The 26,767-nt window shown below is 35.2% G+C and overlaps 4 protein-coding genes across 4 annotated transcripts; 3 read left to right on the forward strand and 1 right to left on the reverse strand.

The window, feature by feature from the left end:
- Window positions 1-96: 96 nt before the first annotated feature.
- Window positions 97-2,064, forward strand: LOC129896064 (glucan endo-1,3-beta-glucosidase). Its single transcript, XM_055971881.1, has 2 exons — window positions 97-570; window positions 665-2,064. Exons 1-2 carry the CDS (start codon window positions 492-494, stop codon window positions 1,732-1,734), a joined length of 1,149 nt encoding a protein of 382 aa, XP_055827856.1. The 5' UTR covers window positions 97-491; the 3' UTR covers window positions 1,735-2,064.
- A 2,240-nt stretch (window positions 2,065-4,304) lies between these two features.
- On the forward strand, window positions 4,305-9,476 carry LOC129896009 (acyl-CoA-binding domain-containing protein 1). The gene is made up of 6 exons (XM_055971823.1): window positions 4,305-4,926; window positions 5,937-6,042; window positions 6,180-6,286; window positions 7,304-7,395; window positions 7,661-7,758; window positions 8,955-9,476. Exons 1-6 carry the CDS (start codon window positions 4,460-4,462, stop codon window positions 9,129-9,131), a joined length of 1,047 nt encoding a protein of 348 aa, XP_055827798.1. The 5' UTR covers window positions 4,305-4,459; the 3' UTR covers window positions 9,132-9,476.
- A 959-nt stretch (window positions 9,477-10,435) lies between these two features.
- LOC129894069 (luminal-binding protein 5) lies at window positions 10,436-14,554 on the reverse strand. Its single transcript, XM_055969578.1, has 8 exons — window positions 14,355-14,554; window positions 12,889-13,156; window positions 12,594-12,808; window positions 12,249-12,491; window positions 11,685-12,164; window positions 11,442-11,596; window positions 11,257-11,339; window positions 10,436-11,168 (listed from the first exon to the last, which is right to left on the reverse strand). The coding sequence occupies exons 1-8, from the start codon at window positions 14,410-14,412 to the stop codon at window positions 10,664-10,666; spliced, it is 2,007 nt and encodes a 668-aa protein (XP_055825553.1). The 5' UTR covers window positions 14,413-14,554; the 3' UTR covers window positions 10,436-10,663.
- A 3,129-nt stretch (window positions 14,555-17,683) lies between these two features.
- On the forward strand, window positions 17,684-22,553 carry LOC129893976 (importin subunit beta-1). The gene is made up of 3 exons (XM_055969443.1): window positions 17,684-17,841; window positions 18,907-21,330; window positions 21,432-22,553. The coding sequence occupies exons 2-3, from the start codon at window positions 18,914-18,916 to the stop codon at window positions 21,628-21,630; spliced, it is 2,616 nt and encodes an 871-aa protein (XP_055825418.1). The 5' UTR covers window positions 17,684-17,841; window positions 18,907-18,913; the 3' UTR covers window positions 21,631-22,553.
- Window positions 22,554-26,767: the final 4,214 nt, after the last annotated feature.

Raw genomic sequence — 26,767 nt, forward strand, 5'->3', positions numbered from 1 at the left:
GTTTGGTCTTTTATAAGCAAATCATTCTGTAATTTTCTCCAATTGGAACTCTGAAGTCTGAACAATTGGAGTTGGTGAAATTACCCAGTTGAGCATTTCTTTTTCTCATTTTTTTTTCTTATTTCTTTAGTGAAAGTTCATCCAAACTTCAAAAAGTATATAAATCCCTTTTTCTTCCGTACTGTTCAGCACAGAGGAGAAGGAGAAGTGAATTTTTTTTTGAATTTATCCAAACTTCAAAAGTATATTCCTTACTGTTTAGCAAATAGATATATCTCAATCCCACATTGACGAAAGCATAAAAGAAAAAATTCCCATCCAATAGGAGGGGCGGCCCATGAATATTCCTTGCCTAATTTGACACTCCAGAACTTCAGCTGGAACGCCCATTTCTGAAGGAAAGCATCCCAAACAGGTGCCTTTCTTCATCCAAGCTGCTGACATGCAGACATAAAAAATGTTGCAGCAATCTGTGACGACCAAGCCGAGCAATGGATAAGGTTTCCAACACACCCCTGGCTCATCTGCTCGGCGCATTTCTTGTCCTTCTTGCACCAATTTTCCTTCAAGGTAAGCGAGTGACGCATTATATTCAACAACAATACAACATGTGTTTTATATACACTGTCAGTGGATATAATTCGAACTTCTTTTTTGATAATAGGAGTTGAAGGAACAATTGGTGTCAATTATGGTACAGTTGCTGACGACCTCCCTCCCCCAGTCCAAGTTGCGAGCTTCCTCCGTGAATCCACCTTTATCCGTCGTGTGAGACTCTTTGATGCCAACCCAGAAATCTTGAAAGCGTTTGCTCGCACTGGCGTTGCTGTGACTGTAAACGTCCCCAATGATCTAATTCCGCAGCTTACCATGTTGAGTTTTGCCCAACAATGGGTGGAAATTAACGTCCTGCCTTACGTCCCTGCCACCAACATAGTGAGAATACTTGTTGGCAACGAAGTAATTTCAACTGCCAACAAGTTACTTATTGTGAGCCTAGTCCCTGCTATGGAAACCCTCCAGGTTGCCCTTGTTGAAAAGTCCTTGGATCGTCACATCCAAATTTCTACTCCACATTTCCTAGGTATACTCTCAAATTCAAGCCCACCTTCCACTGGGAAATTTAGATCAGGATACGACATCCATATTCTCAAGCCATTGCTTGAGTTCCTTAGAGCTACTAATTCACCATTCATGATAAACCCATATCCATTTTTTGATTCTTCTGATGACACACTTGATTATGCACTCTTTAGGCCTAATCCAGGGGTCTTCGACGAGACCACACGACTCACCTACACAAACATGTTGGATGCGCAATTAGATGCAGTTTTTTCAGCCCTGAAGCTCCTGGATTTCGAAGACATTGAGATTGTCATAGCTGAAACTGGATGGCCATCGAGAGGAGATCCAGGGCAAGCAGGAGTAGACACTGGAAGCGCTGCGGAATACAACAGAAAGCTCATACAGCACGTGATGTCTGGAATTGGGACACCACTAATGCCCAACAGGACATTTGAAACCTACATTTTCGCGCTCTTCAACGAGGACTTAAAGCCAGGGCCAACATGTGAAAGAAATTTTGGGTTGTTCAAACCTGATATGACGCCAGTCTATGACATAGGAATCCTACATCCAACAGTAGCTAATGCTGCTGCCAATACTGATCATAGTAACACTATTAGCAGAACAAATTTGTTAATCCTTCTGTTCGTGTGCTTGATGTGCTTGTGAAATTGCCTCCGGCTTGCAGGCAATAAGCGAATTTTCCGTCGTGCCCGACACCAAAGGCTGCACCTGTGAATCAAACAACACCAGCGCCTGCTAAGGGGAAATCAGGGACAAGTAAGGAAGCATTACAGAGGAACCTGATTATGTCTCTGCGTTGGGATTCGACTTTCGACTGCAAACAAATCCAATATGGGAGTCCCAACATTGTCCGAGCTCATACTGCGTTAAAGAAATGGATCCTATGCTTAGGCCATCTCCGATCCATGCCAAATTTTACACCAAATGTTATATTTAGCGTAAAATTTTGCTCCAACCCATGCCAAATTTTGCACCAAATTTGGCGTGTGAATTGTGTAGCACCAAATTTGGTCCTACACTATTCATCACACCAATTGTCCTTTATTCATATTTTATTAGTTTTACATAATATTGTTATAATATTAATTTTAGATTAAAATTTTAATTTTTTTATATATTATTTTCCTTTATTTGATTTTTTTTGAAATTAAATTTATGTTAATTCTACTATAAATTTGAATTGGATATAAGTATAATTAAACTTGACAAAAATTAAATATGCAAAAATATAAATTGGTGGATAAATAATACAATGTACTTTAGAATTATTGAAAATAATAAACATTCAACAAACTAGCAACAAACTTGCTCGACATAAAAAATTAAGGACAAAGAAGCTCATTTTGAACTACGCAGTGCATTAATAGAGCATTTATGGAAGCACCGTAGTGATCTTAAAAGTTGAATATTCATGTAGAACTTAAAATAAAATTTTTAATTGTGTAATGTTTATTTAATTATATTTCGTTAATGATTTCACTTTTATTTGTGTTATCCATTATTATGTATAATATTTAATATTTGCTAGCAATTTATATTATTTAAAAAATTATGATATAAAATAATTTTATATTAAACGTCTATAATTTGAAACAATATGAAAATTATATATAGTGAATGTTTTTTTTAAAAAAAATTGTTTTATGAAATAAGAAAATATAAATAAAATAAGAAATAATAATATAATAATGAAGAGAAAAAAAAATTGGGTGTAAAATTTAGTACAATAGATTGGAGTTGATTTACACCAACTTTAGTGTAAAATTTGGTTTTATGGTTGAAGATGCTCTAACTCAAGCTCGAAAAGTTCCATGGGGGACTCAACACAACACGCCCAGAACTGTAATGACAGAGCAATTGAAGGTGCCGTTTGGCTCCAAATAATTTTTGGAAAAAACTTGGAAAAAATTTGGAAACTGGTGTTTGACCATATAATTTGTCATTACTTGGCAAATATCCCAATTCCCAAGTTTTAGTTTTTAAAAATTTAAAAATTACCTCAAATTTTTATATTTTATAAAAACACTCATTATTTATTGTCGGGAAGAGATTGTTCGTAGAGTGTGGTAAGATTTTATAAAAAAATAGTTTGTTATTACATCATCCGGAAAAAAATAGTTTGAGTGACAAGATTGAAAAAAAAGAATAATTTGTTTTTAATTCAATTAATATATTGCTCTTGCCCATATTATTATTTTGTCGTTGTTGATTGTTATCAATTATATTGTAAGATTTTTTTTAATGGAACATGTTCATTATAAAATGATAACACAAACTTATGAGTATTTTTAATAATTTTTAGAACTTACGGATACAAATTAATATTTTTAAAACAGTCAAATATTCTTAGAAAAATTTGTGGTCAAACGCATGATAAAACTTAACCAAAACTACACCAAAAAATTACTTGTCAATAATATTGAGAACTCAGGGTCAAATGCTAGCGAAACGTGACTAAAAGTACATACGCTAACACATCATTATGAGCTACATTATATACTTGTACCTTGTAAAATTTAAATCAACCTAATCGCGAATCATATATAATGAAATATATTTGAACATTCGTCTCTATAAGTTTAGACGATATTAAATCATCTTAAATTTCAATTACCAACTCAGTAATCTATTATTGCAGGATTGGGACTTTATTCTTTAATTATTACTCTCTCCATTTTAATTTAGGTATCTTATTTCATTTTTAGTTTGTTTAAAATAAAATATACCCTTTTATATTTAGTTCTAACTCATTAAGTACAACAACTCACACAACCACAAAATTTAAAGACATTTGATACATTACACAAAATCTTTAAAATTTAAGATCATAAGATTAAAAAAATTCTTAATTATATTAAATTACATGTCCAATATTCAAAGTTGGACACCTAAAATAAAAATGAGTTGTATTATATTCCTAAAATAAATATGTTTCACAAATCATTAGTAATATAATATTTACACAAAGTAAAACATATTTGAAATTTTATATTACAATAAAAAATATACATATCAAATTTAGAAAATAGTTTAAGTTGTCTAAACATTGAAATGTATCACATTAACAAATTATCTTAATTTAAATATGCTGAAATGTATCACATTAATTATAATTAAATAATAAAAATTTATATTATATGGAGTATAAATACATGTCATTGTGTAGTACTTATTATAACTTATGTACAATATAACGATCCCGATAATAACTGCCAACAATTTGATTTTCTCCTTTTTTGCTACTGCCAAGCTCAGCTATCCCTGCCGTCCCTTTTCTTCTTTCATTTTTTTTGCTTCTATTTATTTCACCATATATATTATATATTCCGACGATCTAGGGTTTTGAATTCTTCTTTCCACTTCAATAATCATGGCCGATTGGCAGCAGTATCTACAGTCGGTAATCTTCGGTGTCATTTTCTCTTTCCTTCTCGCCAAGCTCTTCTCTATTATCTTCGCTTTCCGTGATGAAAATCTCCGGATTACGCGCGCCGATTCCTACGAGGCTGAACCGAAAAGATCACCGGAGGATACTGATACTACCGTGGTTTTAGAAGATGCCGAGCCGTTAATTCAGAGGAACGACGGCGGTTTGAAAGAGAGTTCGGTGAGTGGTGGTGAAGACAGCGATGATGATTGGGAAGGTGTAGAAAGTACTGAGTTGGATGAGGCGTTTAGTGCTGCGACAGCGTTTGTGGCTGCTACTGCAGCTGATCGGTCGCATAAGGTATCAAATGAGGTGCAACTTCAGCTCTATGGACTTTATAAGATTGCGACTGAGGGGCCTTGCACTGCTCCACAGCCATCGGCTCTTAAAATGACTGCTCGTGCCAAATGGTAATGCTCTCCAAAATCCGCCTTTAATTGTTTTTGCTGTCTTAGTTTAGATTTTCATTTGCTTACTTTATGACATAGATAGTTTGACACATCTTGTTGATGAATCTGATACTCTGCTTTAGTGACAGAGAAAAAGCACAATTGGATCTATATAAGATATCAGGTTCCATGTCTTTGTTAGCATAATAAAGGAAAAATAACTCAAGTGAACTTTTATGATACATGTGATTAGCAAATTAAGTGGTTTGAGTTTTTTGTTAAACAGAGTTATACCTTGATAGGGTACTATGACTAGATGCTGATGCTATATTACCGGTGCAGGAGGATACACTTTGCCGTGGCCTAAGTAACTTGAAATATAGTGAATCATATTGTGCCCAAGACTTATTAGGATAAGCAACTAAAGGCTATTGTTTCCTTAGTGGAATGTTGAATGATAGAGCTTATGAAATTTATTTACAAAAATTTACTGCTAGTTATGATAAACAATAGGATGATAATAAGGGATGAGATAAGTGGAAGTTCCCAAGGACTTCTCTGTAGCCTTGCTTGGAAAAACAAGTTCTCATTTCTAGGTTGTTTCGAATAATGTTGCTTGTGGCATCTTCATGACGTGATTCCGCTATAGTTATCATCTAGAAAAAGAAATCCTCCAAGGCATGAGAAAGGTATTTTTCTCAGATCTCAATGACGTGATCTGGCTTGAGAAAGAGTTTTTCTTTCTAAAACATTCTGGCAGTAACTTTTCATATAGCTCATCACTTCAAATGAGTATCTTATATCCTTTTAACTATTTGGATATGTGGATCTCTCTTCTCCTTGTAATCCTGTTTGAAATATAACATCTACTATGCTGGTTGCCTTTCTCAAATCTTTTATAGTGAAATGAGTAAGGTCATAGAAGAAAAATCCTCTTTTGATAGATCAAATGTTTTCTAAGTTATTAGTAGTATATTTGGTTGGTCTCTCTAATATGACTGATGCTAAGATTTGCTTTGATCATGCATTAGGCAAGCATGGCAGAAATTGGGTGCCATGCCTCCTGAAGAAGCCATGGAGAAGTATCTTGATATCGTGACTGAGTTATTTCCTTCCTGGCTTGATGGGTCTGCAAATGTAAGACATGCATCTTTGTTATTAATAGCAATCATTCATGTCTTTGCCTGTTCTAAATAAAAATAATAATTCTACTTCTTTTTCTTCTCCCTGATGTCTTCTTATTATTTCTTGGCCTCCTCGACATGCTCAAATAGAAAAAGAAGGGCGAAGAAAGTAGTGGTGCACATAATGCAGATTCTAGAGGGCCAATGGGACCAGTTTTCAGTTCCTTCATTAATGAGGAGGATTCCGAAAATGAGTTGTAAGGTTCTTTAACTTGTTTGAACTTGAACTTTTGCAGTCTGATTTTGCTTTAAAATGTGGCTTGCATGACAAATTTAAACGTTCCCCTCGCGGGGAATCATGCACTCCCTTTGTCCTGAAAAATATCCATATGTGTTATTTCAAGCCACCCCAATAAGTGCTGCACTTTCTTTAAGGGAAGGTTTTAATGCATTTTATATAACCCAACTTATGTTAGGACCCTATTTTAATACTATTGAAATACTTTGGATTCAAATTTTCTCCTAACAAAGACTAAGCAACTCATCTTCTTCTAGTAAGCATATGGAGTACTACCAAACTGGTAGAGGAGGAGAGAACAAAATTAGAATTAAATGTTTGTATATAAGTATGCCATGGTTCTGTTCCTTTTTTTGTCCTACCCAACCCCAGTTATAGTTGAATTTTCTACCTAAAATTACAACTGTCGAAGGAGATCTCCAGCTTTGCTTGAATCAATCAAACTTTATGTGAGTTCTAACCCTGAAGACCTTTCACTAATTGGTTTGATAGTTTTAACTTTAATTAAGGCATTGTTCTTTTCGCCTTCTGTCAAATGGGTACTGGGTACGGTGTGGTTCTTTTATTTATTGTCGCCCTTCTTCTATTACAGTGTGATAGCCTATAACTAGTTTGTCTTGGCAACAAAAAGCAGAAACATTCTTTGGAGTTTCATTCTGATATTCTTGTTTGTTTATAGAGTTTATTTGTCTTTCAATCTTAATTTTTTTTCCTGCACTGGAGGCAAATGGTGCTAACAAAGTAACAGCATCTAATCATTATCTTAACAAGTTCTTATCCTTATTTAACTTCTACTTTTTTGTTGTTTATCTGGGGAATGAACTTTTGAACAAGCTGTACTTTGTTAGTGAATTTCAAGTTGTGCAACTTTCTCTGTTTGTTTTGTCTTTTATCTCTATGTGTCTACTTTGTAATATTTATAATACTTAGGGAAGAAGATATCTGATAAATCACATGCTCGCTGTTTTCTTTGCAGAAAATTGGAAGAGATACATGCCTTTGCACGAGAAGGGGACGACGAGAACTTGCTTAAGTGCATTGAGAGTGGCGTTCCTGTGAATGTGAAAGGTTGGTTCTCAATGTGATACATAAGTTCTTTTGAAGTCTAGTTGTGGTGCTTTAATGTTGATATGTTTGATTCACTATTATATGCATTGCTTATGGTTTTTAATTGATAACCGACTCTGAGGATGGGTTTAGGGTGTGGGTGAGTGTGACTCAAGATCCCGGAGTTTGAATGATGTCTATGAAGAACTTGTAGTGCTTATTTTGCTGTCTTTCTGTTTGGTTGATGTTCCTCCTGATTAAAAGTTGTTTCTTGAAATGATTCCAGACAGTGAGGGCCGTGCCCCCTTACACTGGGCTGTAGATCGTGGTCATCTCAGCATCACTAAATTGCTTTTAAGCAGGAATGCGGATGTAAATGCCAAGGTACATATAGTTTTCAATACAGCCAATGTGCATATAATTTTGCATCATTTCGTCGAACCCCTAATATTGTTTCGGTTCTGTGATTTGTTATATATATGCTTTGTGGGGCTTGTATTTTTTTGCATGATTTGTTTCATTTGAAATCGTAAGAGTCATAACCTTACTTGATGTAGCTGTAATTTTCTTGTATATTCATCCTCTCCTCTTTCTCTTTCTTCCCCTAACTCTCTTAAATATAGTGTTTTTGAGAATTTGTCATTATATTGGAACTTAAAGAGAGGCAAAGAGCAACATAGATGCAAGATTTGCAGAGAGAGAGAGAGAGAGAGAGTAAAGAAGACTACTGTGCTGAAAGCTTTACTAAACTTAGTGAATTTTAAAATTGCATTATCTGACCATCTAATCACAAAAAGCAAGATGATGAGGCCAATAGTGTGCCAGAACACACTCAAGTACATGTGAGGCAGATGGTTTAATGAAAACCCTAACATCAAGCACACTCTCAAGTGTGGTCTATGTTTTAAAGGAAACGTAATGGACACAAAATACAAGTGGTGCATAAGAATCACTAATTTTACATGAAAAAACTAATGTCACTCAAAACGCAAGTGCAGTATAGGAAACAGTCTTGTTCTACCTAAAATTCTAATATCACTCGAAACATAATTAAAATGGGTGATCCTTCGGGGTGGCCCAGTGGTTTGGGCTTGGGACTTCCATGTTGGAGATCTCAAGTTCGAAACCCCTTGCTAGCGAAAGCAAGGGGTTTGCCTTTTGGGTTGAGCTTAGCCTGGTGCTGGTTACCTCTCATGTGTGATTTGCGAGCTATTGCATAGGAGTGGGAATTTTACCTTGTGCAAACCCAAAGAGTAGCGACTGCGGGTTTCTCTTGTCATCAAAATAAAAAAGGGTGTACACGATGTAATTCTTGGCTAGTGGAATTGTCATAGAGAGCTAAATCGAAGTGGTCTTCATCCAAAGTTGTTTCCCAAAAGGTCCTGTACCTTGGGAAATATTAGACTAGAGCTTTGTGAGGCTGCAAATTCTTTAGTTGAAGGTTAGCATTTGTAGAACTTGGTTATAAGCATTGAAGCTCTTACTTCTTCAATTTGTTTCCAATGTTTGTGGGTGCTTCTAGTTTCCTGCTTGTGTTGGATACATTGGATTACAAATTCTTGTTATTTTGATCACTGAAGGACCTTGAGGGCCAGACGGCACTGCATTATGCTGCTGTTTGTGAAAGGGAAGATATTGCTGAATTTCTCGTAAAGCATGGTGCTGACGTAGAGATCAAGGATAATGAAGGTGACTTCCCTCGTGATGTCTGTGAGTTTCACTGGCCTTGGTTGCAGCAGGCCACTGTCCACAACTAACGTACAGCGTATTTTGTCCTTTTTTTCTTCTTTTCTACTGATCAATTATGTTACTGCTGTACATGCTTATGTAGCCACCTATTTACCATCTTTCCAGGAAGGGATTTTCTCTTCTAGATTTTAGTAAAGTAAAGCATGCTATCTTTTGTAGCTTCTGTGCTGTCACTTATAAATGGAGCATGGAGCAATAAGATTGCCACTTCAAGAAACAAATCACTAGACTTAAAATTAGTGATTGATTGTTTTGCTTTTGGGGTTACTACATTGGTTGCTTACCCTTAATGTCAGGGTAACATTGTTTCTAATTGGAAATTGGAAGTTAAAATATTATTATCAGTTACATTATCTGGTTGTGTTTTAAATTATTTGTTAGACATGTAATTTGTAAAATATCTCATGATCACGACCTCGGGCCCTCTACTAATTCATCATATGCAAATGATTGGATCTCTAATGCGAAGTGCGGTTAGGAAAATGTCCACAATTTTCCGTCAATAGCCATCCTCAGTTGTTCTCACTTGACCACTTGATCTTGAAGCTAACTTACTTGGGTAGTTAAAATATAACTTCTGTTTTAATTTGAGTCTACTTGATTGGACATAAAATTTTTAAAAATATTTTAAACTTCTGTAACTTTGTGTATTAAAACACTTCCAATCCTTTAGAATGGTGTGATAAATGTTGAGCAAGGTGTTTTGTCAGAAGAGTGTGTTTTTCCTTGCTTATAGGATAAATTAAGTTAAATTTATTTATTTTAGAAAGAGATGTATTTTAATAGACTAAAAAGCAATTAGGATAACATAAATTAAAATAAAGGGAGTATTTAAAATTTTGGCCCCTGATGACAGTAACGAAGCTCCTATGCTTGGCAAGGAAATGAATTTTTTTGGCCACTTACAAATTGAATAGAAAGAAAAAAATAACCTTTTTAAATCTTGCGTGTGAAATTAAAGATCTCTTATAAAAAAGTTATAAAACTAAAAAAATGGTTAGTGGCCTACAAAATGGATTCTTCCATAAAATCACAACCGAATCATTGTTGTATCTAGTTGAACATTGATTACGAAATTCTTGGGGTTTGAAGGTTCTCCATATCACTTCTCCTTGGATAATTAAGTAAAAGTACATATTAATTAAAGTTGAAAGGAATTTTATATTTTAATGGAAGACATCCATATATTGATATGTCGTAAACACTCAATATAGGTAAGTTTTGACCATCTAGGCTGGTAGCCTTTGTCAAAAGCTTTGACAGTGAAAACAAAATAGACCATTATAGTCAAACTCAATGCTTGGCAGCGGAATGAATATAAGAAATTTGACCTCTGAATAAAATCACGTCTCTATACAGGTGTACGAAAAAATGAACAAGAAGAAAGAGACCTGAGCGACATTACACTCACGGATTCTTCCAAGTTGTTCTCCGTTCTACCCTTCATAAGGTGAAATTACAAGCGAAATCATAACAAAAGTTGTATTTATATCTATTTGGGAACAACAGAAAACTATTAACCTACAAATTCCAAATTCCATTACAGCTCGTCATGTGAATCATCATCCTCGTTGGAATCCTCACTAGCACCTCCTGGTGCTCCACCTGACCTCTGATACACAGCCGTGATAATTGGGTTGCACACTGCCTCAACTTCTTTCAGCTTCTCTTCGTAATCCTCCTTCTCAGCACTCTGGTTGTCGTCCAACCATTCAAGTGCTTCTTTTGTGGCGGTTTCAATCTTCTCCTTCTCCTCAGACTCTAACTTGTCTGCAAGTTTGTCCTTGTCATTGATTTGGTTCCTCATGTTGTATACGTATGTCTCAAGGCTGTTTCGGGCGTCAACTCTTTCTTTCACCTTCTTGTCCTCCTCAGCAAACTCCTCAGCTTCCTTGACCATACGTTCAATTTCTTCTTGACTCAACCGACCTTTGTCATTGGTGATGGTGATCTTTTCTGACTTTCCAGAGGCTTTATCTTCAGCTTTCACGTTCAGGATACCATTGGCATCAACCTCAAAAGTAACTTCGATTTGAGGTGTTCCTCTGTTGAAAAGAGCAAAAAAACAAAATTAGTCAAGCAGGCAAATGCAACTCCTGAAATACTCTCTATCAAAACTAGTTGGATAAGTACCTTGGAGCTGGAGGTATTCCTGTTAAGTCAAATTTCCCGAGCAGTCTACAGTCCTTTACCATACTGCGTTCACCTTCGAAGACCTGGAGGTGAGAATTTCAAGTCAGAAGAGCCATATAATTCTTCTTCTTGAGTTTTGCGCAACACATTCAGCAAATTAGGAAAATAGTCTTAAAAGTATATACCGAAATTGTGACTGTTGTCTGCTGGTCCTGGTAAGTTGTGAAGACTTGAGACTTCTTAGTAGGAATGACAGTGTTTCTTGGGATCAACTTTGTCATCACTCCTCCAACAGTTTCAATACCAAGAGTCAGTGGAGCAACATCCAAGAGAAGAATATCTGGTCAAAATTCGAAAGAAAATGTCAATTTTGCCTTGGAAAATTCTCCAGTATCAAATGACTGAAATAAGTCTGGAAGAAGCATTACCTTTGGTTTCATCACCTCCTTCTCCACTCAAGATTCCTCCTTGTACAGCTGCACCATAAGCAACTGCTTCATCAGGGTTGACACCCTTGCTAGGCTCCTTGCCATCAAAATAATCTTTCAAAAGCTGTTGAACTTTTGGAATCCTGGTACTTCCACCAACCAAGACAATCTCATCAATCTGGTTCTTTGCCAGACCAGCATCCTCCATAGCCTTCTTAACAGGAGTCATTGTCTTCCGGAACAAATCATTGTTCAGCTCCTCAAAACGAGCCCGAGTAAGTGGTTCAGAGAAATCCACACCGTCGAATAGAGACTCAATCTCCACCCTGACTTGATGCTGACTGCTCAGGGCTCTCTTGGCACGCTCAGCTTCTCTCCTGAGCTTTCCCAAAGCCTTGTTATCCTTGCTAATGTCCTTACCATGCTTCTTCTTTATCAATTTAATGAAATACTCCATAATTCTCTGATCAAAATCCTCTCCTGCGAGAAACAACAGACAACTTGTGAACAAGACTGATGGTAAGATTGAAGTCATTAATCTGGTTCTTTGAAATTCATTATTACCTCCTAGATGAGTGTCTCCATTTGTGGCAAGAACCTCAAAAACACCATTGTCAATAGTAAGGATACTAACATCAAATGTGCCACCACCAAGGTCAAAGACAAGGATGTTCTTTTCACCACCTTTCTTATCTAATCCATAGGCAATGGCAGCTGCAGTTGGTTCATTAATGATTCTTGCCACGTTCAAACCAGCAATGACACCTGCATCCTTAGTGGCCTGCCTTTGGGCGTCATTGAAGTATGCTGCATATTCGAAAGAGATGGACGCATATGCTCAGCAATTGTATGACACCAAAGTTTGGAAGTAGCTATTATCTATCTGAAACAGGAAATGTTTGATGATACCTGGAACAGTGACAACTGCATCCTTGATTGTCTTTCCAAGGTAAGCTTCCGCTGTTTCTTTCATCTTGGTCAGAATCATAGCACTGATCTCCTCAGGACTGAAGACCTTGGTCTCCCCATCTTTGATCTTAACTTGGATATATGGTTTCCCATCCTTGTTAACAATCTTATAGGGTACAAGTTTCATGTCCCTCTGTACTTCTTTGTCATCAAACCTATCACAGAGACAAGTTGTCAAAATCATAATTATATAAGATAAGACTTTCACACAACAAAATAAAGAACAAGGCCTTACTTTCTCCCAATAAGTCTTTTGACGTCAAAGACAGTCCTCTCTGGATTAACAGCCGCTTGATTTTTAGCTGCTTCACCAATCAGTCTCTCACCATCAGTGAAGGCTACCCATGAAGGGGTGATACGATTACCTTGGTCGTTAGCTATGATCTCAACATGTCCATTTTTGTAAACCCCAACACAAGAATAAGTTGTTCCAAGATCTATACCAATAACTGTTCCTAATTTGGTAGCTTCTTCTTTAGCTATAGAAAATGCAAACAAGCTCCCTGTTCACAAACCCAACTACCCGATTAGTGCATTGTATATGACTTTGTCAATCTACAATTATTACTTGTTGAAATGGCAAAAATTTCTGGGAAAAGGAAAAGATTTTGCAGAGATCAAAAAACTTCATGAACATTGTTGGGACCAATTTGGATGTACAGCTATTACTTGTTTAACAAGTTCATTAAATGTTTTTTCTTCATGCAGTTGCTAAACCCTCTATTCTTTCTTTCGCTAAGAAAACATAGTTAGTTTTACTATTACCATATTGAAGCACGTGTTGACATAAAAATGTAGCTAAATGGAGAAATCAGAATGATCAAATATATTACGTATTGATTCAGGATTTACCATTACTTAAGAGACTCAAAATAAAAATAAAATTAGTCCAATCAAAATTGCTCAAGTTACCCCCTTATTTACACAATTAACAGTTAAAACGAAAGACCCTATACCAATGGCACTACTACAAGTGTGTAATAAGGTCATCATTGCCACAAAAGAGGAAAATAACCGGAAATCAAAATCGACACTCTTGAATCTGGATGGCTTTATCGAAACAAATACACATAAATGACCAAACTGGTAGCAGATCTGAGAACTGATACATAGTTATAACAAAACTAACTAGAGCTAAAACATCAATCTCTAACACACATCAACTTTGCAGTTAATCATTGTTGATTCGTTGTGTCACTTGACTCAATTCTACTCATTGCATAATCCCTCAAAAAACGTACATATCATACACATCAATTCTCATGAAAAACTACGAAGCAGATCTGAGAACTGATGCATATACATAGACATATCAAAACTAACTACAACTAACACATCGAAAAAGTAATACACGTCGAATTTGCAGTCAATCATTGTTGATTCGTGTCACTCGATTCAATTCTACTCATTGCATAATCTCTCCAAAAAAAACATGCATATCATACACAGAAACTCTTCTGAAAAAACTACGTAGCAGATCTGAGAACTGATACACATACATAGACATAGACATATCAAAACCAACTACAACTAACACATTGAATTTGCAGTTAATCATTGTTGATTTGTTGCGTCACTCGATTCAATTCTCCTCATTTTCCTAATCTCTACACAGCAATTCTTTTGAAAAAGACTTAATTAGCTCAAATTTCAATATATACGGAAACGAAGCAGCCAGAGAAAAAGGATAGAAATGCTTACCGAATAGAACGATTGCGAAAACGATGGAGGATGCGCGTCTCTTCAACGCAGTAGCCATAGCTCGTAGATCCAAAACGAACAATGTCTTCTTCGTTTCTCTTCTCCGATCACAGATACAGGTAGTTCTAATTTTTCCGATCAACAATTGAAGCCCTGCGGCTGCTATATATAGTTGCGAGCCTCCTTCTCTGCAACTCTCTTCTATTAAGGGAATTAGAAAACTTAAGAAGGTCGGTCTTCTTTTTTGAATTTTGACGAACAGTGTCATGGATGATGACATGGACCAATCAGATATGAGAGAAGTTGATGTATGAGCCAATGAGGTGCTGCCATGTCATTTTGCACGTATTTGGAGCTGATTGTTTTTGTGCATGTCCTATTTAATGACGTGGACCAATCAGAATTGAGGAACACATGGTAGGAGCCAATCTGTTTCTTTTAAAGAGGTGGATAGATCTGAACCGTTGGATTCATTAATTGAATGTGGGTGATGAATGATGATAAGAGGAGGTGTATTCGGTAGGCCATTAACCGCTTCACACCTAAGAGCTTCTACGTAATCTGGAGGTTGTTAGAAGGTTCGCGAAAACTTTACTTCATTAAACTTTTTTTTTCTTTTCTTTTTGTCCTTAAAAAGATATTCGATAAATAAAATTTGAATAATACATATTAACATGGTTTCTTAATATGTAATCGGACATAAAAATTGTAAAATTTGGAAAAAAATTTGGAAATTATAATTATATTTATGTTGCAAATGAATCAGAGAAGGCTTAATAAAATATTTATTTGTAATTCAAATTTATATATAATATATATTGTGGGAGAAACAGATTCATGCCGCGATTATGTTGAAGCTTTGACTTAGTCTAATATTTTCTCGTCTTCCTTTTATGTTATAGTGTCGCATCCTCTTCTGATTACCTTCTTTTCCATTTAGATTTAGATTTTTTCATTAATATTGTTTACTGTTAACTTATTCTTTCAATTTTCATTGTCTAATATTATTTTGGTGGCATCCAACATATGTGTTTGAAATGTTTGTCTCAAACTCATGATGAAGACACTATAGCTAGCTACCTTTCAAGATATTGATATACACACTATATATGGCTTTTGTCCAGGAAATCCTATGAATGATGAAAGTCTAAATATGAACTTAAAACTCTTTATCATGTTGACTCTATATCAACAAACTATAATAATAGGTTTAGACTTATCAAATGGAGAGTCGCAAAGTAGGAGTGTGCTTCTTATTGGTGATAATAGTCGTTGTGCTTGGCAGTGTGTAGGTGTTTTGCATACCTAAGATTATGGACGAATTTAAGAATTCTAAAGAACGAATGCATCATTGATTATTAAGATAAGATGTAAATTTTTATAGTGACAAAAATTTGGTAAGTAGAAGATGATTAATTACATTTCATCCAATAATGAATCTTTATAAAGAAGGCTGCTTTAGAGAAGCACAAATAAATTAGTCCTCATATACACGAGAAGGAAGGTTTATATAGAAATTTGAACTCCAAGCATAAGTGATCGATCCAACAAATTTGTTTGTTTTTTGGTGCTTTCTCCAAAGTATTTGACCGATTAGAGAGGGAACTATCTGTATAGGGCAAAAGTGGGCAAGACACATGGTGAAGTTATATGAAGAAATGTAAAAAATCGCTTATGCTGTAATTAAATTTCTAAAATAACAGATATGCCACACTCCGAAGGAATGTGACCGGACCAAAAGGTATTACCCAAAGGAAAGACAAACGGACAATATCATCTGCCACAGATTTATCTGGAGATAATGTTAGTCGTTATTATCTTATAATTAAATGTCGTTTCATTATTCATTCAACGTAAATTAAAAGGGAATGATTCTCAATTATCAAAATCTAGGATTCACCCCTACAAAAGAATCTTGATCTTCATGGACATCCAATTTTGAGTTAGCAGCTATCACATATGCTTTTTATAAGCAAGAAATCAACATTCTTATTTCTTTTTTCTATCCAATTCTATATTGTTCTTCACGCACGAAGCTCCTTCAAAATTTTTTTTATCAAGGACAATTCTAAAATCAGGTTACTATGATTTTGTTTATTGTTATTCTTAATTATTTACATCTGATCTATTGCTATATATATTAGTTATTTTAATTTATTTTATTATATATATTTTTAGTCAGTTCAATTAATTATTCGATATGAAATTTTAATCTTCATCATTATTCTAATAAAATTAAAATCTTGCAAAACCTTCATTTCAACCTTGAAATGACTAGAGATATACCGTCTTGCTTGTTTTCTATGTTGAGCACGTATGTAGAAGAATGCTCTTCAAAGTTTAAACCATCCCAACACACAAGGAGGAAAATAAAAGAATAAAAGAGATGTGATTTATTTGATCCCATGTTGAAATTTTAGTATGTATCCAGTAAGGCAACTTTCCCAAAGGGGCTCAACCTCAACTTCAGAGTTAAGATTGGTGGTATGTAAAATCATGTGGGACATCCTAGTTGCCTTATTAATTTGATTTGGTATTCTTTACATATTTGTAGGAGCGGAGCCATCTTATGCTAAGGATTGTGATGAGTTGATATTTTTTTGTCCGACGTTAATTAGCAAATTGGATTTTAATCTTTGATAAGTTAGTTTTCAAGCTTAATACTTAAATAAAACAGTGCCTAATAAATAATTTGGAAATGCTTGATATATTGTTAGAGTTGTGCAGATATTAACAATATAGTGATTAGTTATAAACAAATTTCTGTATTATTTTATGCAGAGATTAGTTATAAATGTATTGGTTATTCCATTTTTTATCCTGCATAAAATAATATATAGATTTTTTATTTTCTTAATTATCGATCAAACATAATATTAATTACATATATGAATAACTTATTTATTTTTCATCTACAAAACGATTCCTTTTATTATACCTAAGTCCAAATATAACTAATGTCAGTACTACTAATCTCACCATTTCTAACACTATATTTTGTACGATTCTCATAATCATTTGATAGCCAATATAGACGCAAGACATGAAAGTTATCCATGTATTAATTTGTATAATTTTTGATAGCTAATTAAAAAACTAAAATTATTCATATATACAATTAATACGTTTTTAATTTATAATTTTCAAATTGATATAATTCTAACCTGCTATCAATCTTTCACGCTTATGATTGGGGTCCATAGAAAAGGAGTTTGATCTCAACTAGGCTGGCTGGTCGCAGCAATAGCTTATCGCAAACCCAATTAAATATTAAATATTAAATATATTATAGTAATAATAATTGAAACAGATATTAGATTTTTCATAATTGAATTCCAGCTTTTACATCCGCGTTACTCTCTCTCTTCAAACCCCCCTGTCTATCTTTCTCTCTCTTCACTTTCTCCCATTCTGCTTTTTTTTTTCTCTCCCTGTTAGGGTTTCAGGGGGCGCCGCTTTTGCTCTGTTTGATCTTCAAAAGTTTCAGGTTATTCATCAACTTTTTTTGATTATTTTTCCAATAGTATTCTAATTTGATTTTGGATTAGGGTTCTATCAACTGAATTTGATGCTTGATCTGTAAGTTTCATTTTTATTTAACATCGCACTTCAATGAATGTTTAATGTTTGAACTGCGATCTATGCGTTTCTGCTTCAATTTAATACTTTTTGATCTGCTTGTAACTGCTAATTTTCTTCCTATTTTGGTTTGTGCGTAAATCTAGAGTTAGATTGGTGGTGCCAGCAATGAAAACTTTGGCTTATTTTCATTGGTGATTTACTTTTGCTGATTTTATTGAGTTTTGGGGTAAAGTTATAACTGTATTGATGTAGTGGGAAATGCTGGTATATAGGTAATTTGGCTCTGATGGTTCTATGATGGTTTATACTTGTTTTTGGCAATGCTTAGTGAGTTTTCATTGTCTCCAGTTGATAGTTGAAGAACTTGGTTTTGTGATTTATTGTCACTCTTAACAAACCAAAGAAAAAATGTTCCCTTTTGGATTGGCAATAGGCATGTCTTAAGTTTTTCTTGCTGGATCGGTAATTATTTTGGGATATTACAGTTTTATTTTAGCTATGTATTGGCTGGTACCTACTTGTCAACAAAAACAACATACCTAGTGTAATCCCATAGAGTGGGGTTTGGGTAGGGTGGTGTGTACACAACCTTATCCAGAAAAAAAACACGGTTGGCTGGTATATTATGTAATGTGTAAATCTGATCTGTTAATTTTGTCTATGTATAGTTACTTATTCTAGATTCGATTTGGTTAAAGTTTCCCATTTGCTTATTCTTAACTTGATTCTCGTGGTTTGCTTCATTGAACTTCTCATTGCAGCTAGATTGCATTTCTTTTGCGTTTAAGAAAGACTTCTTTAATCTAGCAACATGGTCTCCCAATGGGCAGTTACTATGCTTTGTTTTTCTTGCTATTAATGAAATTTATCTACTTTCGTTCTGTGTAATTTTTTTTTAGTAGCATTACTTCAGTTGTCTTCATTTAGATGATCCTTGGAATCTAACTTGGATCTTATCATGTTATTGCAGATATAATATGGCAATGGAAGTCACCCAGATCCTTCTTAATGCACAGTCAGTTGATTCAACAGTGCGGAAACATGCTGAGGAAACACTAAAACAGTTTCAGGAGCAAAATCTTCCTGGCTTCTTGTTGTCTCTATCTGGAGAGCTTGCTAGTGAAGAGAAGCCAATTGACAGTCGTAAGTTGGCTGGTTTAATACTTAAAAATGCCTTGGACGCCAAGGAACAGCATAGGAAATTTGAGCTTGTGCAAAGATGGCTATCACTTGATATGGCTGTGAAGGCCCAGATAAAGACATGTTTGTTACAGACGCTTTCTTCTCCTGTGTCTGATGCTCATTCAACCGCATCACAAGTCATTGCTAAGGTTGCTGGCATTGAGCTGCCTCAGAAGCAGTGGCCTGAATTGATTGGGTCACTCCTTTCAAATATTCACCAGGTCCCTGCTCATGTCAAGCAAGCTACTTTAGAGACGCTGGGTTATTTATGTGAGGAAGTTTCTCCCGAAGTTGTGGACCAGGATCAAGTAAATAAAATCCTTACAGCTGTAGTTCAGGGTATGAACGCTGAAGAAGGGAACAATGATGTGAGGCTTGCTGCTACCCGAGCATTATATAATGCTCTTAGTTTTGCTCAAGCAAACTTCAACAATGACATGGAGCGTGACTTTATAATGAGAGTTGTATGTGAAGCTACTCAATCTCCAGAAGTCAAAATTCGACAAGCTGCTTTTGAATGTTTAGTCTCCATTTCATCAACATACTATGAGAAATTGGCTCCATACATCCAAGATATCTTTAACGTTACAGCAAAGGCTGTTAAAGAGGATGTAGAGCCTGTTGCTCTTCAAGCTATCGAATTTTGGAGCTCAATCTGTGATGAGGAGATTGATATTTTAGAAGAGTATGGGGGTGATTTCTCTGCAGATTCTGATCTTCCTTGCTATTATTTCATCAAGCAGGCTCTCCCTGCTCTTGTGCCTATGCTATTGGAGACACTTCTTAAGCAAGAAGAAGATCAGGACCAGGATGAAGGTGCTTGGAATCTTGCAATGGCTGGAGGTACTTGCCTTGGTCTGGTGGCCAGGACTGTAGGGGATGAGATTGTTCCACTTGTTATGCCATTCATCCAAGAGAACATTTCGAAGCCTGATTGGAGACAAAGAGAGGCTGCAACATATGCCTTTGGTTCCATTTTGGAAGGTCCTTCTCCTGACAAGTTGACACCTCTTGTTAATGTTGCTTTGAACTTCATGCTTTCTGCGTTGACAAAGGATCCTAATAGCCATGTGAAGGATACAACTGCATGGACCCTAGGAAGGATATTTGAGTTTCTTCATGGTTCTACAGTGGAGACACCCATTATTACTCCTGCAAATTGCCAGCTGATAATCACAGTTCTACTTCAGGCCATGAAGGATGCTCCAAATGTTGCTGAAAAAGCCTGTGGTGCTCTCTATTTCCTTGCTCAAGGTTATGAGGATATGGGTGCATCATCTCCCTTGACACCTTATTTCCAGGAAATCGTGCAATCGCTTCTTACAGTTACCCACAGAGAAGATGCTGGTGAGTCGCGACTTAGGACTGCTGCATATGAGACATTGAATGAAGTAGTTAGGTGTTCAACGGATGAAACAGCTCCAATGGTTTTGCAGCTTGCTCCTATCATTATGACAGAGCTGCACCAGACTCTCGAAGGTCAGAAACTTTCATCTGACGAGAGAGAGAAGCAGAGTGAGTTGCAAGGTCTTCTGTGTGGTTGCTTACAGGTCATTATTCAGAAATTAGGGGCTTCAGAGCCAACAAAGTTTGTTTTCATGCAGTATGCAGATCAGATCATGAACCTTTTTCTCAGGGTTTTTGCATGTAGAAATGCTACGGTGCACGAGGAAGCCATGCTTGCCATTGGAGCCCTAGCCTATGCAACTGGTCCAGACTTTGCCAAGTACATGCCTGAATTTTACAAGTACCTGGAAATGGGCCTTCAGAATTTCGAGGAGTACCAAGTGTGTGCTGTTACAGTTGGTGTTGTGGGTGATGTATGTAGAGCTTTGGAAGATAAGATCCTACCTTACTGTGATGGTATAATGACTCAGCTTCTCAAGGACCTGTCAAGTAACCAGCTGCATCGATCTGTAAAGCCTCCAATATTTTCATGCCTTGGGGACATAGCTTTGGCAATAGGAGAGAATTTTGAAAAGTACTTGATGTATGCCATGCCAATGCTCCAGAGTGCTGCCGAGCTCTCTGCCCACACATCTGGTGCAGATGATGAGATGGTAGAATACACAAATCTTTTGAGGAATGGAATCTTGGAGGCTTATTCAGGGATATTTCAGGGGTTCAAGAATTCCCCTAAAACTCAGCTTCTGATTCCATATGCACCTCATATCCTGCAATTCCTGGATAACATTTACGTGGAGAAAGACATGTAAGTATTGCATGATTCCTTCTGCATTGTACATTTTCTCTATTTAATAATGTGATCTTTGTTCTGATTTCCTGGTGTCCTCGTTTTCTTCCGAATTGTAGGGATGATGTGGTGATGAAAACAGCTATTGGGGTTCTAGGAGATTTAGCAGATACTCTGGGCAGTAATGCTGGTGCGTTGATTCAACAATCATTATCAAGCAAAGAGTTCTTGAATGAATGCTTGTCGTCAGATGACCAGTTGATTAAGGAATCTGCTGAGTGGGCAAAGTTGGCCATCACTCGTGCCATTTCAGTTTGAGGTTATGGCTGCTTTGGTACACTTTTTTTTCTAGTAAGTCCATGCATGCATATGGTTGTGTCCAGTTGGGGTCCGAGATTGCATTCACGAGTCTTGTCATTGATGTTATCTGACAATTGAGAAATCTACTGTCTTGTTGTCGTTAACTCATGTGCCAGCACCATGGGTCGAGGTTTTGTTCTGCCATATGGTGGGGGTGGGGGTAGGGGGGTGTTACTGCTCAAGAGTTGAAAAGTCCTTCCATTCTGCATGTGATTTTGCTGGTGATGTGGATTGGGGTTGAAAGGGGTCCGCTGTAACTCACTGAATGAACAAGTCAGGCTACTGGTTTGTTGGGTTTTCCGTGGGTCTATCTGCTAAGAAGAGGTGCCCCAAATCATCCCCGTGCAGATGTCTTCTCCAAGGGCTTTGCAGAATGTATAAGGTCAAAGTTTTGGTAGTCCTGATACTTTAAGCCAAAGCTTCTTTGATATTTTCCCAATGTATTTTTTTCTTTGGGTCTGTCAGTCTTGTCATCGGTCAAAGCAGCTGCATTTTCTTTCTTTCAAATTGCATACATCTCATTCATTTCTTTTGCATATACTGGTCATGGGGTAACCCACTCTTTTAAAATTTTTTATTTAGGGCATTGTGTCTGCATCTTCATGTTTCTCTTTCTGGGTTGTTTTCCGGCAGTAGGTATTTTTGCTCGTCAGTAGCAGATTGTGCATCCATGAAAGCATGTAAGCTTCCTTTTTCATGCTGTTATGATACACAGTTTTTTTCCCTCTTAAAAGGATCATGCTCGTGATCGTAATATTATAATATATTTGATTGCTTTTCGGAGGGCATGATGTGGAAACGTCACCAACTTTAAAGTGTCATCAAAGCAATGTGAATTGAACATCTTTTTTTTTTTAAAAATAGATTCACTTGTTGCTGTATCTGCTATGTCCGTTGGTTTTCCAGTTCACAAGTATTAAAATCGTTGATACTAGAGGCAACTGATATCCACTACTGCTCAACATCAATTTATCATATCAAAATTCGAAAAAATAAATACACCTGGATTTATCATATCAATTATCATGCGGTCGTGTTTTCTTTATTTCGAACAATATTACCCGAGGGGAAAAAGGAATTTAAAAATTATATATTTAGAAATAATTTAACTTTAAACATTCCACTTTATAGCTATAGAATTGTGTATAATTTGTTTTAAACTACAAACATCAAGTCTCTTTTTTTTCCCTGACAATCAATGCTCTGAACGGTGCTGCTACATATATTAGACGGAGGGAGTAACTTCTTTTTATTTAGGAATTTGACCCACAATTGACATTCTATGTGCATGAACCTCAGAGTTGTTAATCAAACTTCAGTTGAATAACTTTGCTTTGTGCGTGGACTGTGCTGTGCCTCTGTGACTGTGAGTGACCAAACTTTTGTTGGAAACATATCGTGCCAGTAGATTTGACGCTGTGACTTTATACAAGTGGAGAAAATGCAAGACATAAAGGAAAAAAGAAGGGGGGAAAACTCTTATTAAAGTAAAAATCTACTTATCATTTCATCATTTTGATCTGTTGTACTTCGAAACTATTTGTGAGCTTATCCCAGCAGGTAAGTCCAAACAATATAAATGGCCAAAAAAGAAAAAGAATTTTTAAGGAGAGAAACCAAAAAGGAAAAAGACTTGTAATCATGCTAGGGGAACAGTTGCTGCCATATTCAGCAGTGTCTTAGTGCTTTAACTGCTCTAATATCTATAGACTATAGTGCGTACACTGATCCCATTATTTCGGCCAATCAGGGCGATAAATGGTTGAATCTCGCTGACTAACATCTATCTAAATAGTTTGCAGAAGTAAATAGTACTTCTACCCGGTACACAATTTTGGATTTGACACTCTGGAGTTTAACAATGTTCATTCGTTATATGTATGAATTTTTTAAAAAATACTACGTAGACGTACTTTTAATAAAAGAATTGCAACGAAGCAGTGTGTGAAATAACACCGGTGGAAACAAAGTGCTCCTGCCAGACTGCCACTGGCATTGTGTCTTCAAAGCATAGAACAAGAATGCCTAGTTTCTTACGTTGTATGTTTTTTACTGTCTGTTATAAAGATTAGTATTATGATTGTTTAATGTGATTATTACTACTATGTTGTGGTTAATTGGCAATCCAACATTAATTAATAGTACTAATGTTGTTTTAGGTTCCCCCGGCAACCTAAGAATCATAGTGGAGAACAGACTTTTTTTTCTAATAATTGTAGTCAAATTCTCCCAATTAAAGTTACACCATCATTACCAACATTTGATTAATTTAACCCCTTGTCTTAATGAATGATTAACAGACTTAAGTGAAAAATTAATATAAATTCTTCCTTTGTTTCTTTGTGTTGTCTACCTTTTTGGGTAGTGCCCTCCACTTCCACATTATGGTTTTTTATCAAATTTCAACCCTCTAAAAAAAGAGGTTTCACATTCATTTCATTTGTAGGCCAATGTCCATTTCTTGTCTCCCCCACCCCCAAATTTTTTTAAAATTTTTTCTTTTCTAACTCAATTCATATGACTTACTTTATTTTTTAGTCAATTTCAAAAAGAATAACGCATTTCTAACAATTTAACTTTAAAATATTAATTTTACCTTTCATGAAATGATTTATAATTTAATTTTAGACTATAAATTTATCCTATGTCAAATCGAATTATATCACATAAATGAGATGGGAGTAATTGATTTCTCAAAGTGACGAAGGCCTAAATATGAGGATTAGAGGGCCACTAACAAATTTACTTTAATTTGATATTTGGTACTACGGAAAAGTCAATTTTGGGAAAAAGTGGTCTTTGATGAAAGTGTTTCTTTTTGGCCATTGAGGACAGGAAAAAAAAATAGGATTGATGATGATATAAAAAGAAGTTGACTTTAATTTCTCGTGTGTAAGGGCAGAGATATATGATCCGAAAAGATGCGATTGAATCGTTAAAAAATTATACTGTATAAATAGAATATTTTTTTTGTTGTATGTATTATAAATTATGAATTCCCTTAAAATAGGATATACATTAAGAAACCTTCAGAGTAGCGGCAAAGATTGTCAACTCAGTAAAATGTAAACATGAAGCATAAATGTGGTCATATCACGAAAAATAAAGAGATAGTACAAACCCAAAACTAAATTGATATTTTCATAAGGAATTAAGCCATGGAAGGCTTGCACAAATCGAGATTTTGCCATAGAAGAATTGAATAGAAAAAGTAATAAAAGGCATACATACCAATTGATCAATTGGTATGTATTCTTGAATTTGAAATGAAACGAGTACTGTTTCTTAGTACGGAACAAAAACAAGACCACTTAGATCAGAATAACTGAATAACATTCATATAAATGTTCTAACATAAACTATAATTGAATATCAAAGAGATTCATTGACAATAATAAAAAAGATAGGCATAATTCTAATATAATAGGGGTCTAATAATACAAGTTGACTTGATGAATGGGGAGGTGACTTAGGTGCACCTCCAGTAAAAAGTAAAAAGGCTAGTCAACCCCCTCCCCACAGAACTTACTTTACACATGTTTGAATTCTTGGTGGAGCATTTTTACATTTTTGAATCTCCTTGTTAGAATTTTTGACTTTACTAATGCGCTTGTGTGGAAGGATGTATCGGATGCAACCTCTACAAATTGAGATTTAGTTCAATTCCTAAAAGTTGCACCCATCAAATTTAAATCCAAGATTCGATCTTATTTTTTTTTCTTTTCCATGTAAATGTTTGAGATAAGTAATGAGTCCTTTCCACAGAAAACAAATGATGAATAGTGCAACATCCAATTAAATAGCAGTTTGGAGGGTTTGATGGTGATTTTGTAGTATGAGGGGACATTGGGAAAAGATAGAAAAGCATTATGTGAAGATGGCATTGGATTGATACACAACATGAGCTATTGGGGCACAGAACCATTATAGAAAAGCACATTGACTTCTCATAAAGGTGATGTAAACAGAGAGAGCAGAAAATATTAGCTAGCTCTAAATGGCACAATTTTAGCCATGCAATACAAAGGCCAAAGGTGTGCACATGCATATATAGATAGCTGCACTTGCTTCTCTGTCTTCTTTTTTTTCTTCTTTGAAATATCGTTGAATTCATGCGAAAAATAGACTATTATAAGAAGACAAGATTTGTATACATCTTACTATATTTTAGGCATGTTACTACACGTAGATTTACTTTAGTGCCTATATATATTTTAGGAATCTTTTAGTCCTACGAGAGATTTCTATATGCCTATAGAAAATATGAAGAAATTCTGGGGCTTGTTAATTTTATTTTGTATAATATCATACACCCTATTTCAATTTGGTTGGAATTCATAAGACAATTATTATTGTAATTATTGTTGGTGGTAGTAAAGTATATCTTTAGATACTTGCTATCTCCCAATAACATAATTCTTGGATAATTCTTCTATCAAATCATATCATATCGTTATATATTATTAAAAGTGGAACAAAAAAATGTTGAAAGTTGAAATATCAAAATACCCCTACAAAGTTGAGTTATTACAATAATACCATTAACATATATATATTATTATTATTATTATTAAATAGTAAATTTAAGCTACATTTTAATTTCAACATTGAATGTTATTTCAACTATTGTAATTATTGGTTAAACAATGAAAGAATAATAAACTGAAAAACTTTTGATTTTCTTCCGTTACCAATTTAGCTAGATAATGAATCATCTTATTTGTTATCTTAAATTTTCCTCACTAATCAACTTATTATAAATGGAATAATCAATCTACCGTATGTATAACCCCTTACTGGCTCCTCATTAGAAGAAATAGCAGAGACAAGTTGAAGATTTCTACAAATGTATGTTCATTTTATTTGGTTATTTTCTGTGAATGTTTATGAAATTATATATTCTTTTTTCGTGAATTTTTTTATGCACTATCTTGTAATGTAATTGTCCAGTGAGGATAGATGCACTGAACTCTGGCCACAGTAGAGATTTTTTTATCACTTATTAATACAATCAAACAATTCAAATCGAATTGATGTAGTATATTATGCTACTATATGTAGATCACTTTATGTTTGAAAACGTTGTGGCCATAAT

Source organism: Solanum dulcamara, chromosome 7 (assembly GCF_947179165.1).
Source record: "Solanum dulcamara chromosome 7, daSolDulc1.2, whole genome shotgun sequence".
Lineage (NCBI taxonomy): Eukaryota > Viridiplantae > Streptophyta > Magnoliopsida > Solanales > Solanaceae > Solanum > Solanum dulcamara.

What these genes read in the sequence shown, in the direction of transcription:
- LOC129896064 (XM_055971881.1), top strand. Translation starts at nt 492, where the DNA reads ATGGATAAGGTTTCCAACACACCCCTGGCTCATCTGCTCGGCGCATTT. An exon ending in TGCACCAATTTTCCTTCAAG is followed by an intron (nt 571 to 664) that starts GTAAGCGAGTGA and finishes TTTTGATAATAG; the next exon opens with GAGTTGAAGGAACAATTGGT.
- LOC129896009 (XM_055971823.1), top strand. Translation starts at nt 4,460, where the DNA reads ATGGCCGATTGGCAGCAGTATCTACAGTCGGTAATCTTCGGTGTCATT. An exon ending in ATGACTGCTCGTGCCAAATG is followed by an intron (nt 4,927 to 5,936) that starts GTAATGCTCTCC and finishes ATCATGCATTAG; the next exon opens with GCAAGCATGGCAGAAATTGG. An exon ending in CGTTCCTGTGAATGTGAAAG is followed by an intron (nt 7,396 to 7,660) that starts GTTGGTTCTCAA and finishes AAATGATTCCAG; the next exon opens with ACAGTGAGGGCCGTGCCCCC.
- LOC129894069 (XM_055969578.1), bottom strand. Translation starts at nt 14,412, where the DNA reads ATGGCTACTGCGTTGAAGAGACGCGCATCCTCCATCGTTTTCGCAATC. An exon ending in AGGAGGTGATGAAACCAAAG is followed by an intron (nt 11,597 to 11,684) that starts GTAATGCTTCTT and finishes AATTTTGACCAG; the next exon opens with ATATTCTTCTCTTGGATGTT. An exon ending in GGAATACCTCCAGCTCCAAG is followed by an intron (nt 11,169 to 11,256) that starts GTACTTATCCAA and finishes TCTTTTCAACAG; the next exon opens with AGGAACACCTCAAATCGAAG.
- LOC129893976 (XM_055969443.1), top strand. Translation starts at nt 18,914, where the DNA reads ATGGCAATGGAAGTCACCCAGATCCTTCTTAATGCACAGTCAGTTGAT. An exon ending in ATTTACGTGGAGAAAGACAT is followed by an intron (nt 21,331 to 21,431) that starts GTAAGTATTGCA and finishes TCCGAATTGTAG; the next exon opens with GGATGATGTGGTGATGAAAA.